Source organism: Ipomoea nil, unplaced genomic scaffold, assembly GCF_001879475.1.
Source record: "Ipomoea nil cultivar Tokyo-kokei standard unplaced genomic scaffold, Asagao_1.1 scaffold0937, whole genome shotgun sequence".
Classification (NCBI taxonomy): Eukaryota; Viridiplantae; Streptophyta; class Magnoliopsida; order Solanales; family Convolvulaceae; genus Ipomoea; species Ipomoea nil.
The window spans coordinates 292,065-305,795 of NW_017617365.1; the positions used below are offsets into that span (position 1 = coordinate 292,065).

Consider the following 13,731-nt stretch of genomic DNA (forward strand, 5'->3'; position numbering starts at 1 on the left):
TGTTTTAATAATAATGTTTTAATAGTAATATTTTTAAGATATCAAATTATTACCAAATATATATGATAGCACAGAATTTTGGATTTTATTATATTTTTGGTTGGGAAAGTTAATTGAATGCACGCCACCTGCAATTATACGTACGTCATGCAATAAGGATGAGTTGTCTTTCTCTCCTGTATAAATACTAACACCCCACTCAGTGTTTTTTGCATGAATTTGTGGGAAGAAAAATTTCTTTCAAGAAGAGAGCTAAGGGTTTCAAAGAGACCCAGCCTCCTTACCATTTTTCTACCTATATATACATAGAGAGAGAGAGATTGGAAACCATTTTGATTGTTCTTTGTAGCTGCTATCTAGCTAGGAGAGATGGCTGTTTTTGATCTTCACCATCCCTTGGTGTTTGTGTTTGGAGTCCTAGGTAATTATATTATATTATTCTTCCAAATTTTTACCTTTGTGACCAGTTAAGCTGCCCATGCGGGTAATTATATTATATTATTGTCTTTTCTTTAGGCTGTACTGTTCTCCTATGTTGCTTAATTTGAAATGAAATGAAAACTAACATTTCTATTTATTCATACACGACTGCACTATGGTTTGCATGACCAACCTTCCTCTTCTCTATTGCTATATATTATATTCTTCAACACGTCACACTTAATTGCTTCAACTATAACCTTATTAACAAAATAAATAACATTTATACATTAATGTTTCAGGTAACATTGTATCGATTTTGGTTTACTTCGCTCCACTGTAAGTAATTCTTTTTCGTTACGCCAAAAGTAACTATATATCCATTTAATTAGTAACGCCAAAAGTAATTTTTTTTCGTTACGTTGGCTCAGGCCTATGTTCATTCGGATCTGCAAAGCGAAATCGACGATGGGGTATCAAGCAGTGCCATATGTGGTAGCTTTGTTTTCTGCGATGCTGTGGATGTATTATGCTTTCCTAAAGAAGAATGCGCCGCTTCTCATCTCTATAAACTCCTTCGGATGCGTTATAGAGACCATTTATATCTCTATTTTTCTTGCTTATGCAACAAAAGATGCTAAGGTAACTAATTAAGCGCAACATTAACAAACGAATTCTAATCAGGTGAGAGTCAAACTTAACCTGTAAACTGTGAATTTGTGAAGAATTGCACCGAAATTATTACATGATTGCACTGCTACGGATTACGGCTCCAAGACATGCGGGAAGGACCCTGTGGTGCAATCATGTAGTAAGTGTAATACAATCCTTCACAAGTTTGCTGTTTGTAGGTTAATGTTGATTCTCACCTGATTATAGACCTGGAACGAAAAAAGGTTTTGTTTAGATTATTCATTTTGTTTAATTATATATATGTGTGTGCGCACGTGCAGCGTCAGACAGTGAAGCTAGTGATTTTGTTGATCGGAGTTTTGTACTCAGGAATTTTCCTGACTACTATGTTTCCTTTTTCTGGCACGCTTCGTGTGAACGTTGTGGGATGGATTTGTGTGGCGGTTTCTGTATGCGTGTTTGCTTCTCCCCTCAGCATTGTGGTAAGTAGTAATATAATTAACTTTTAGCTAGCATGATATATTAACATACAAGGGAAATTTATAATGGGTATTTAGTAAATGGCTGTTAGCTGATTATGTTAGTAAGCTTGACTAATTGATAACATTAGCTGATTGTAGAAAAATGTTTGATAAAAATTTTAGCATTTTGACTTTCTCAAAAATCTGATCAAAAAACTATTTTGAGGAGATTTTTGAATTTTAGCATTTTTGAGCAATGAGTTGTTACAAAAAAAAACTAATTATTCAAACACAAATATTGATTGTTTAACCAAGAAACAACTAATAGTGATCAAATAAGATAAAATTGATTAATAGGCTAATTATTTTACCAAACCGGGCCAATATCTTTTCCTTTTGCCAAAAAAAAAAAAAATAATAATAATTAAATATGAGAGTAATTTTTGTCACAATTTTTTCCAACTCAATTGACATAGCATAAACGGTCATAATGGTAAAGGTGTTAAAGGACTGTTATTTTCACTTATTTTCTTAAAATGGAAAAAGAATGATCGAATAAATCAGATCGGGAAAAGATTATTTTTTTTTTAAATGTGTTATGTGAAAAATGCCAAGTCATCAATATAATATGTGTGTGTGACATTTTATTTTGTACTCATTATATGTTTTGGGCATGGCATGGCAGTTTCAAGTGGTGAGAACGAAGAGTGTAGAATTTATGCCATTTGGATTGTCTTTCTTCCTCACACTCACCGCAGTCATGTGGTTCGGCTATGGCATGCTATTGAAGGACTTATGCATTGCAGTAAGTAACTAAACTTTTTAATCACAACATGCCTGCCTAAATAATTTAGGATTATTTATTTAACAACCCCACCAAGTTAATAAGACGGTTAACTTGGTAATAACAAAATTACAAGTTCGACTCCACGCCAACAAGAGCATCCTATTGCTTCCTTGTACTTTTTTTTCTGCTAGAGTCACAAAGCGTGGTTTACAAATGCACACCATTGGATAGTGATGGTAGGTTTGTCAGTAAAAAGATTCTTTATAATCTTTCGTCAAAATTTGACTCTATTTTTAGTCAGACCATAAGGTGTTCTGAACAGACCCTAACTGTATGAGGCAACTTTAAGCCCGTACCGCACTAGGCAAATTATTGTGTGGACCATGGTCTACATAGTGTTATGTAGACCATAACAAAAAGTACATTTTTAATATACTAAATATACATTATTTTTGTATTGAGTGTACATTATACAATATAATGGACACTCAGTACAAAAATAATGTACATCCCCTGAATATACTGTACATTATTTTACAGTATACAAAATATGGTCCGCACAACTTGATGATCCACACAATAATAATTAACCATACGAAAAGGGGTTTGAACTCTCGACCTCTCTTAAGAGATGAGAGTGCACGGCCACTCAAGTCAACAAAGCTGGTTAAAATTTGACTCTATTACGCAATTGAAGCTTGTCTTTATGATGATGTTTGACTACGCTGAACATTATATCGCTTATGATGTAAACTGTGCAGCTACCAAACGTGTTGGGGTTTATATTGGGAATGGTGCAAATGGTGTTATATGGGATATACCGGAATGCGAAGCCGGTTAAGGCGGCGGGTGAGGACAAAAAGGCGGTGCCGCCGGAGCACATAATAAACGTGGTGGTGATAGGCGCCGCTGAACAAGTGCATCCTGTGAATGAGAATGAGATCACTGAAACTCCGGTGGTTGACGACAACGACGGGGGAAAGAATAATAGAGGAGAAGAAGACGACGAGAGAAGAACCATTCCACGGCCACCAGAAATCCCTGACGGAGATGATGAAAGCCAGTTAGGGCAAGTGAACAGTGTGCATATGGAGCACCCTGTTCTTGTGGTGTGTAGTGCTGCTTGATTTATTGTTGTTTCCATTCCAGACTTTATTATATGTTTATCACCTTTTATTATTGTTATCATTTAATGTTACAACAAGTCTTGATTTATTTTCAATACAAAAAATTTTATATGAAATACTCTTTTAGATTCGTCACATATCGTTAACACAAACTCATGATGCAATATAATCTATTAACAAAATTAGTATACTGTTTAATTACAATCATAATAAAATCAAAAATATTAATTGCCCTCACAATATAATTATTCCCCTGATTGGCAAGTTTTTTCCCTTTTTTTTTTTTTATTTATTTCAAATCTCAACACATTTTTTGTGTATTACTCGATCTGTTCATAACTACTTTCTCAACCTACTGAAGCACAAAGAGTCAATAATCTACCTCCACTGAGACTTAAACTCACAACCTCCCATATAGGGGAGCAACTTGGTACTAGTGGACCACAAAGTCCTTGATAAATCTCAACCTATTAAAACCTCACATCAATAATATAATGGTAAAGTTATGCTCCACAAAATGTGAATCTTATTAAGAATAGGGGAATACTTTTGTAAATTTGTGAATCTTAAATGCAAGAGACTTTATTGGTTCCTACACAATTAAATTAATTATCAGAATCTCAATCTAGTGTCAGGCACAAGACAAACAGAAAAATAAAAACAAATAAAATGCAAATAAATAAAGGAACTAGAGACACGCGATATGTTCACTGAAAGAGTAAATGAGGATAGCTATAAAATAAGGAATACAATTAACTTCGTATATAATAATAATGTAACACCTCCAAAACTAGGCATAATTTTAAGCATTTAAACTTAAAAGAGATAGATAATAAAAGTCTAATTGTCATAGATAATTTGCGGAAGCTAATAACAAAACGTGAGGATGCTATGTCACATTTAGGTTAGTAGGTTATCACAACCTAAATGCACATGCTAGTCTAAATCCTCAACATACGAAGTCATACTACAGAAGTCATACTAAACATCGTAATGTATCATAGGCTCACAGGCCAAAAAGCAAACTAATAAAGTAAACTAGTTAAGAGGGGAGGTAGACTCCAACTAGCGTGCTCTCAAAAGCTGACTACTCCATACCTGAAAACAGTTTGAAATCATTAGCAATTATACTATGTAACCCCACTCCAATGTGTAAAGATACATATACATTTTTATACTTTGAAATAGCTTTGAGACTGGAAATACATAAGTATATCTCTAATCAACTCTAATTCAGTAAATCACAAGGAATGGAATCAAGACCAGACCATACAGGAGATATACTCAACAATACCACATTATACCACAAGGACATCACTAAGGACCAACTCAACGAGATAACGATAGTGAATCAAGATCGATAGGAAGGATAGAGCAATCATAGTAATCAGGCATGAATCAATTCTCAATGTAATCACACAATCAATAATAGTTTAGGGCTTCAAGTCCACAAAGGACACAATCAACAATCATACACCGCGGAGTCAACCTCAATGATTCGATACCAAAGTGGATTAGTGTGGAGGGCTCCAAATCAGTCAGTTAGATTTTGCGGGGTCAAAAGACCCGATTCATAGATTCCGCGGGGTCAAAAGACCCGATAGAGATGCGTGGGGTCAAAAGACCCGATTATGGTTTCCGCGAGGTCAAAGATCCGATTCATGGAGACAGCCCTAAATCCTTAAGTGTATACACCCTATTGGGACCTCCAATCCCCAATAAGTAGAAATAGGTGTAACACCCCACTTTTCTTAATCTAAAACCCAAATACTTAACTTAAAAAGATAAGCTAAATAAGAAAATAAAGTAATATTCATTACTTAATTCAACCAAAACCATCCAACGGGTGTTACCGCCACAGTCACCGCTCGCGGTGACTGCACAGGCTAAAAGGGATAAACTAATCAAAGTCAAACTTCATCAATTAACAACCTTAAAACTAGGGGATACAAGCCTCGGTGTCCAAGCACCAACAAAATGTCAACAACAATATCTAACATCAAAAGTTTAACAGTAGAATCTAAACTAGAACTACTAACTCAAACTACGCACTAATCTAAACTGTAACACCCCTAATTTTTAAAACATTTAAAACTTATATAATAAAGGCAATCTAACAATAATCATCCAAACAGAGCATAAACTATACATAAGAGTCGGGGTGCTATGCTACACCTAGGTTTGAGAACCTAGATGCACAGGCTAAAACTATCCAAACATGCGTAATCCATAAGTCAATATTCAAATACAATCCACGGCACGCCGGCCATCTACTAAAGCTGGGACTAACTAAGCTAAGCCTACGAGTCCGACTAGCGCGCTCTGTAGCTAATGATCAGCACCTGTAAAACATATGGTATAGCAACCGTCAGCGAATAATGCTGAGTAACCAACTCCCACACGTTAAGTACAATAAATATAAATATAGGAAATCATTTTGAAACTGGAATACATATATAATCCTGAGTAACTCTAGCTTTAAAATCGGAATCAAGCTAAGACTCGAGACACCATCAAGGCATAATAGACAAGTAAGCTCATGAATGGCAATTAAAGGCAACAATGGGACCCAATGACAATCAATTAGCAAGTAATCATCAAAGCGCAAAATCCATCTTCCAACCTTTACTCCTCTCCATCCTTATATCAGTTCCAACCTGTACCTCCAGGCCACCCTTATATCACCTCCCTTATTCCTCCGGGCAACTACATGCCCCACACCGAAACCACTAACAAGTCCACCAACATGGTAGCACCGAAGTGCCATTCGCATGATCCGTGCCTATAACACTATAATCAAGGGGTCAGTGCATATAGCTCAAACATGGCACCGCGGCGCTTATACCCTGACACAAGCCTTTAGCCAGCAAGTCTAAGGGGTGGTCCGTGCCTTTAGCACGATAACCGAGCACTCGTTGTGCTATCCGCCAACAATTCATTTCCACCAATCACAATTTCATTATCATCGATCTCAACCATCATTGCGCAATGATCACAATACCCATCATCATTCAATCAATCAACATATAATCAACAGTAACAATCAAGGTATAATAGCAACGATACGCACTACACATAAATTCCTAGAACGGTACTCAAAAAATCATACGAGACCTATAAACATCAAACGGGGTACAACGAGGGACAACGGGGCTCGGGGAAACAACAAACGCGGGAAAACGAAAACCCACCCCGGGCCAATGAATCGTGGAACTTTGCCTGAACTAGGAACCTTAAGCCCATAGGGAATAAGGAAAATGAGCCTTATTATTCAGACTCTGAATAGGTTTCTCTTAAACATATAAATAGAAGATTAGGAAATAGATATAACCCTTCATCACCTTCCTCTCAATCAAAAATACTCTCAGGTAATCCCCAACCAACAAGCCTAGGAAGATCAATTGGGAGAAGAATCTTAGAAAAGAACCTTAGTAGCCAAGGATATTGATTAGGGCTAAGAGGTAACCCATGTCTTACAAAACCTATTTTCCTTGCTATATCCTATTCATTGGCTCCTTTGTAATCGTATGTATGATTCTGCGATTGAGTCTTGATAGAACTTTGCTTAGGTCTTATGTTATGTTTATTTGACAATCTCGATGATCTTGACGTTGTGAATGATTATATGTGCAATCTTGTATTTTAATTATGTCTAGAGCTTGTCCCCAGGGTTTATATCGTGAATCTCGTTGTTATGATGTTCTTGGTATATTTGGGTGGGATTATGCATGATCGAGTGTTGAGTCTAGCCTAGGATTTATCCTTAGGACTTTGCATATAGATTTCTTGATGTTCTTGAGGTTCCGGATGCTCCTGAACCGTTATATGATTGATGTTGGGGCTTGGCATGTTTAGGAATCGTGTTAGAACATATTTGGAATGATTCTTGGTTTAATTTTCGTTAATTGAATTCGTGGCATTGTTGTTGTGTGTTGGAATGTGTCTGGACATGGTTTTGGGTTCCACAAGAGATCCCGGGACCGAAAAGTTGCCTGTGTATCAGTGGGGGGTAGGTGGGGGGACGAACACCCGCCACCTACCCACTGCCTGATTGCCCTCTCTCCAGTGGGCAGCCGGCGGGCAGTCGCCTGCTCGCCGGGCACCCTCTGGATTGGTGAGCCGCCGACCACCCGCCGCCCACCCACTGGAAAATGGTGGTGGACCGTGATGTTTTCCCCCGTGTCCCGTTGTGTACCGTTGTACCCTGTTTGACATGTATGAGTCTCGTTTGATGTTTTGAATACCGTTCTAGGAATTTATGTGTAATGCATGCTGTTGTTATATGTCTTAATTTTTATTGATTGTGTGTCTGTTGATTGATTGAATGACAATGAGTATCGTGGTCATTGCACAATGATCAGTTTGACTAATGATGATGAGATTGTGATTGGTGGAAATGAATTGTTGGCGGATGGCACAACGAGTGCCCGGTCATTGTACTAAAGGTAAAGACCTAGCGGTTACTATGCTGAAAGCACAAACCCACCTTCAACTAGCTTGCCTTGAGCATGGGTCAGGTTACAAGTGCTGCAGTGCCATGTCGGGGCTATATGCGTTGACCCCTTGGTATTGGTACTAGAGGTACGAATCATGCGAATGGAACTGTGGCGCTATCATGATATGAGGTGGTTGATAGGTGGTTGGTCGGTGGGGGCATGTAGTTGCCCGGAGGGATAAGGGATGCGATATAAGGGTGGCCTGGAGGTACAGGTTGGAACTGATATAAGGACGAAGGGGAGTCAAAAGGTTGGAACTTGGTATAAGATTAGAAGATGAATTGTGTGCCTTGATGTTTACCTGCAAATTGATTGTCTTTGAATTCCATTGTTGTCTCTATTTGTTATTTATGAGCTTATCGATCTATTATGTCTTGTATTGCGTACTTAGGATGCATGCTAGTCTTTATGATCATTCTATAGTGTCAAGTCTATTGTTATGTCTTGTGCCTTGATCTTAGTTTAAAGCTAAAGTTGCTTAGGATATATATGTATTCCAGTTTCAAAATTATTTTCTTATATCTACCTATATTGTACTTAACGCGTTGGAGTGGGTTACCAGCATTGTTCGCTGATGGTTGTTACACCGCATGTTTTTCAGGTACATATTAGTAGCTTGGAGTACGTTAGTTGGATCCCCCAGATCTAGTCTTAGATTCAGTTAGTCGGCCTGCATGCCTTGATTTGCACTCAATTATGGATTTATGGATTTATATTTGGTTAGTTAGTATAGCCTGTGCATCTAAGTTCTCTAGCTTAGATGTGGCATAACACCCCGACTATTACGTTTCGTTTATGCTCTGTTTGGGATTTAATAATAGATCCGCCTTTATTTTTTAAGCTTTTAAGACTTTAGAAATTAGGGGTGTTACATTAATCCACGTTTTTCGGTCATAATCTGACACGCTCGTGGCGGCCAATTTCAGAAGCTCAGCCAGGTGGGCCTCGGTTCGCACAATCTCTTTGCCCCGAACCTTGGAGGTGATCTGCAACTTATCCCCGTGCTTGGTGGCTACCAAGTGGCGGTAGAATTCCTTCACCAATTCAGGGTACGTATCGCCTTTTATCTCGAGGTACGTACCCAGTAAGCCTTGGAATTTAAGCATATCAACCAACTCCGAAGAGAATTGGTCGGGTTCTAGTGCTTTACCTCCCAATATCGTGTAGTCGGCATTGTTCCACTCTGAGACTCGGGCGTTGGTGGACCTCTTCGGCATTGTAGAAATTTAGGAGGTGGCTACGGATGCGGCTCGTTTCTCCGGCGAGGACTCCGGTGGGATTTTCCAGCGGACGGCGTTTTTAGGGTGGGGGTTCTTGCGTAGGGTACAGCTGAGGTGGTGGTGCGGCAGTTGCCCAGACTTTGTGATGTGATAGGGTGGTGTCGCGTCGCAGTCGGGCGGCTACGAGGTGGTTGGTCGCGACTATGGTCGTCCGGCGGGTGGTGGACGGGCGACGGACGGGAGGTCGACGGCGGCGGTTTGTGACTGGGTGAGGGGGAGAGAAAGAGAGAGAGGGGGAAAAAGGGAGGAAGAAGGATTTTTTATTTGGGGATTTTGGGATTTTAGGGATTTGAAATGGGGTTTAAGAGGCTTTTGTATCCTTTAAATTCTAAGAAACCAATGATGGTTTAATGGTTATTGCATTTTTTTTTGAAGTAACAAGTTAATGGTTCAATTCTCACTAGTTATATTAATCTTCTTGGTGCATCCATTTCATGTTTTGGGGCTTGATTCCATTTGGTTGTCTCAAAACGGATTTTTAAATTTCTCAAGCTAGATTTTCCGATGGTGTTCCTATATTTGCCAAATTTGATATAAGGACTGGGTTAGTCGAACTACCTGATAAATTTTTTATTACTAGAATTACGGAAATCCTAAATAATCGAACTAAGTAAACGATTCTAAATAAGAGGGGTAGTTTACAATGGTTTGATTGCTTTAACCTAGAAAAAACTCATCTTCCGGATTCTCTCCTAGTTGGCTTGTGGGGTCTTCGTCTTCCCCAGCTGGGCCTTCGGTGTCGATTCCAGCTTCGGCTTCGAGGTCAGCTTGAGTGCGGCTGATGACGAACACCTTTTCGGGTGCCCCGTAGTTCCCTCGATTGTTCGCGTTCCTTTGTTGGACCGCGATTGCGGGTCTTGAACTTAGGGGTTGGGTGCACTGGAAAGCTTTGTGTCATTCTCCTCCGCAGTTGAAGCACCGTAAGGTGTTTTCGAAGCAATCATTGCCCCTATGATCCTTGTCGCACCTTCTGCAAAAGAATTATCTTTCGTTAGCCTCGTTGTACCTTATAGGCGGTCCATGGGTTGGTGGGTTAACCGTTCATGTGTTAAAGTCGTTCCTTGCTCTCTTTATAGGTGGTCCGCCACTTCTGTTATCCCTTTTCCAGATCTGTTCCTGAACTCCCCGTTGTAGGAGTTGGATCTGGTAAAGGTCGGCGGCGCTAGCATAAGCCCCGTTGAGGGTCCTAGGTTTACTTACGGTTAAAGCCTTTCGAGTCTCGAAGTTGAGACCCGCCACAAACTTCTCTACTTTAATCGCCTCTGTAGGCACCAATTTAGGCGCAAAACGGGTTAGCTCGAGGAATCGTTTGTGGTATTCCACCACTGTAGTAGGATCTTCTTCCCCTGCGAAGATGGGTGGGCGGTGGCTCAAGACTTGGCAAGCCACGTCAGGGTTCCCATTCGCTGGTGGTCGGTTGTTGTTATTAAGGATGGCGTTGCTCAGCGTCTAACTGTTGTAGGTTCTGGGTTAACGAATCTTGGGTAAGAGGCTCAGGGGTTCTCGACTGGTTCCTCGTTGGCGCCATTCCGATGTCTACAGGATCAACACCAATTGTAATGGTAAATTAGGGATTCGCATCCTTATTACCTTGATGCTATAATTATGTGGGACATTTAAACTAAGCACAAAATAGATTAAGGAAAAGTTAAGCAGATAGTGATAAATAAACTCACAGCCTCACCGCGCGTCCTAAGCTCCATAGATCCTATGTACTTAAGTACCTAGAGTTCGAACTTAATGTCCTAAAGTCTTGTCTTAGGGGCATTATCCTAGGGTCGAACTTAGGCTCTGATACTAACGGTAACACCCCTAATTTTTGAAACATTTAAAACTTATATGTGCCAACCCCTTGATATTGGTACTAGAGGTACGGATCATGCGAATGGCACTGCGGCGCTATCTTGATATGTTGGTGGTTGAAAGGTGGTTTGTCAGTGGGGGCATGTAGTTGCCCGGAGGAATAAGGGAGGCGATATAAGGGTGGCCTGGAGGTATAGGTTGGAACTGATAAAAGGACGGAGGGGAGCCACAAGGTTGGAACTTGGTATAAGGTTGGAAGATAGGTTGTGTGCTTTGATGATTACTTGTTAATTGATTGTCTTTGAAAGCCCTTGTTGTCTCTATTTGCTATTTATGAACTTATTTGTCTATTATGTCTTGTATCGTATTCTTAGGACGCATGCTAGTCTTTATGATTATTCTATTATGTCAAGTCTGTTGTTGTGTCTTGAGTCTTGATCTTGGATTTAAATTAGAGTCTCGTAAGTTATATATGTATTTTAGTTTCAAAATGATTTTTCTATATCTACCTATATTATACTTAACGCGTTGGAGTGGGTTACTAGCATTATTCGCTGACGGTTGTTACACCGAATGTTTTCCAGGATCAGTTAAGTAGCTTCGGAGCACGCTAGTCGGATTCATAGACTTAGTTTAGATAGTTCTAGCTTTGATGGTCTGTGTGCCTTGATTTGTATTTGGATAATAATTACGCTTTGTTAGTTAGTTTAGCCTGTGCATCTGAGTTTTCAAGCTCAAGTGTGACATAGCACCCTGACTATCGTGATTAGTTTATGCTATGTTTTGGAATTAATAATAGATTTGCCTTTATTTCATAAGCTTAAAAGTTTTAAAAAGTAAGGGGTGTTACAGTTGGTATCAGAGCCTAAGTTCGACCCTAGGATAAGGCCCTTAAGACAAGACTTTAGGACATTAAGCTTGAACTCTAGGTGTTTAAGTTCTTAGGATATAAGAATCTTAGGACACGCGGTGAGACTGTGAGTTTATTTATCGCTTTCTGTTAAGTTCTCTATACTTGTTCCCTGTTTCCTACGCTTGCTCCAAAGTTGTGATATCCTTGCATACTTTACATGCTTTGTCACATATCATTCTTTGATTATTAATGATTTACCTTGACATGCTATTGATTCTGTTTCTTAATAAACGCTGGACTTGGTTATTTGCTTAAGCATGAAAGTTGGGTTATTTTCCTAATTAATTCATTCATATATCGGCTAAGGACTTGCATATTATTGCTTAATTATTTGGTCAATATGCATTACTTGGATATTTGTTATTTGATGGAATATTTATGAACTTGCAATTGTGACGACTTTATTTGACCGATAATTGCTCACTTTTCTTAATTGTGATTGTTCAATTATTTTGATAGTTAACTTACTTATAGCTTGATAAGTACTTGCATGAGTTTGCCTGAAATTTGTGGGAACGTAGGTTTATTCTTTAGGAGGGGAGGAATGTGATGTGTGATCCTTATGATGTCTTGAACTTTCGTTTAAGTCTTCCGTGTTCCTTGTTGATATCATAATAATGTTATTCCTTGATGTTTACCATGTATTCAAGTTCCTTTTGTTGTTCATATGAGTGTGGAATTGTAACAACCCAAAATTTCATTTTATAAATCCGGTATTAAGAAATCCCAAAATAGCCTTTTTCACTCCATTAAAAATTTTTGCGACCAATTGGTGTTTGAATAAAATATTTTCGGCACATTTTAAATTAATTCGACACCAAAATTTGATACTATTCAAAAATTCCCAAGTTTTTCGGTACTTCGCGTACCAAGATTTAAATCGAGAAATTTATCTGAGTGAGACCGGGAGAATTCAAAAAGATTTTAAACAAGTGTTCATCCAAATAGCTTTTTGAGAAAATTCGTTTTCCACCCCAAAGTATTTAAAGTTAGCATTTCTACCCATGGTCCATGATACAAGATGAACCATTCCAATCCAAAAGACTTTGCTGAGAAACACATTTTATGCAAGCTTTTACCATTTTTCCCTCAACTAATCATTGTCCTTATACCTAGGGTTTTGGACCCTATATAAACTCCACTATTCCATCTTGATTCCCTGATCTCTTTCTTTGCCTCTCCACACACTTTGTCTACCAAGAGAAAGGGAGAAAACAACATCACAGTAAGCTCATTTCCTTCTTCAATCCTAGCTTTCATTTCTCTTCTAGTTTCTTTTAATCTTTGAGGTTCTAGGCTAAGGTTGTATGGTGTGTTTGTGAAGTATAGGTGGTGAAGGAGGCACTAGCTAGATAGAGAGGGAGAAGAGATCCAAGCTAGAAGAAGAACTACAAGAGGTATAACCCCATGGATTCCTCTTTAAAATTTGGCTTTGTGAAGCCTTAGTATTGAGTAGAAATGAGTAGAAACTATGAGATTTTGTTGTGTTTATGCTTAGAAGTGATCTAGTATTTGTTTGTGAGTTGTTGAGATTGTTTTGGACTTGTTTGGTTGAGTTTTGCAGATGAGAAAGCCTTCTGGTGCACACACAGTGTGCACTAGACCAGACTAACAGCCCTAGCTGCGGCCCATCAGGAGGGCCGCTGGCTAGAGCCGTAGTGGCACGGGACTAGGGCACGGCCCTAGAGGAGGGCCGCCGCCTAGTCCCGGTGGAGTAGCAGGGTACATGGGGCAGACCATGAGGAGTCCCGCCCCAGGCCCCTGACTTTGATTCTGAGAAGAATCTGTGCAATGGCCAGGCCCTTGTGGCT

The 13,731-nt window shown here is 39.2% G+C and overlaps 1 protein-coding gene across 1 annotated transcript; it reads left to right on the top strand.

Moving 5' to 3' along the window:
- Nucleotides 1-217: 217 nt before the first annotated feature.
- Nucleotides 218-3,544, top strand: LOC109179570 (bidirectional sugar transporter N3-like). The gene is made up of 6 exons (XM_019329071.1): nucleotides 218-421; nucleotides 723-759; nucleotides 852-1,062; nucleotides 1,374-1,535; nucleotides 2,200-2,319; nucleotides 3,063-3,544. The coding sequence occupies exons 1-6, from the start codon at nucleotides 370-372 to the stop codon at nucleotides 3,426-3,428; spliced, it is 948 nt and encodes a 315-aa protein (XP_019184616.1). The 5' UTR covers nucleotides 218-369; the 3' UTR covers nucleotides 3,429-3,544.
- Nucleotides 3,545-13,731: the final 10,187 nt, after the last annotated feature.

What these genes read in the sequence shown, in the direction of transcription:
- LOC109179570 (XM_019329071.1), top strand. Translation starts at nt 370, where the DNA reads ATGGCTGTTTTTGATCTTCACCATCCCTTGGTGTTTGTGTTTGGAGTC. An exon ending in TTGGTTTACTTCGCTCCACT is followed by an intron (nt 760 to 851) that starts GTAAGTAATTCT and finishes ACGTTGGCTCAG; the next exon opens with GCCTATGTTCATTCGGATCT. An exon ending in CTTCTCCCCTCAGCATTGTG is followed by an intron (nt 1,536 to 2,199) that starts GTAAGTAGTAAT and finishes ATGGCATGGCAG; the next exon opens with TTTCAAGTGGTGAGAACGAA.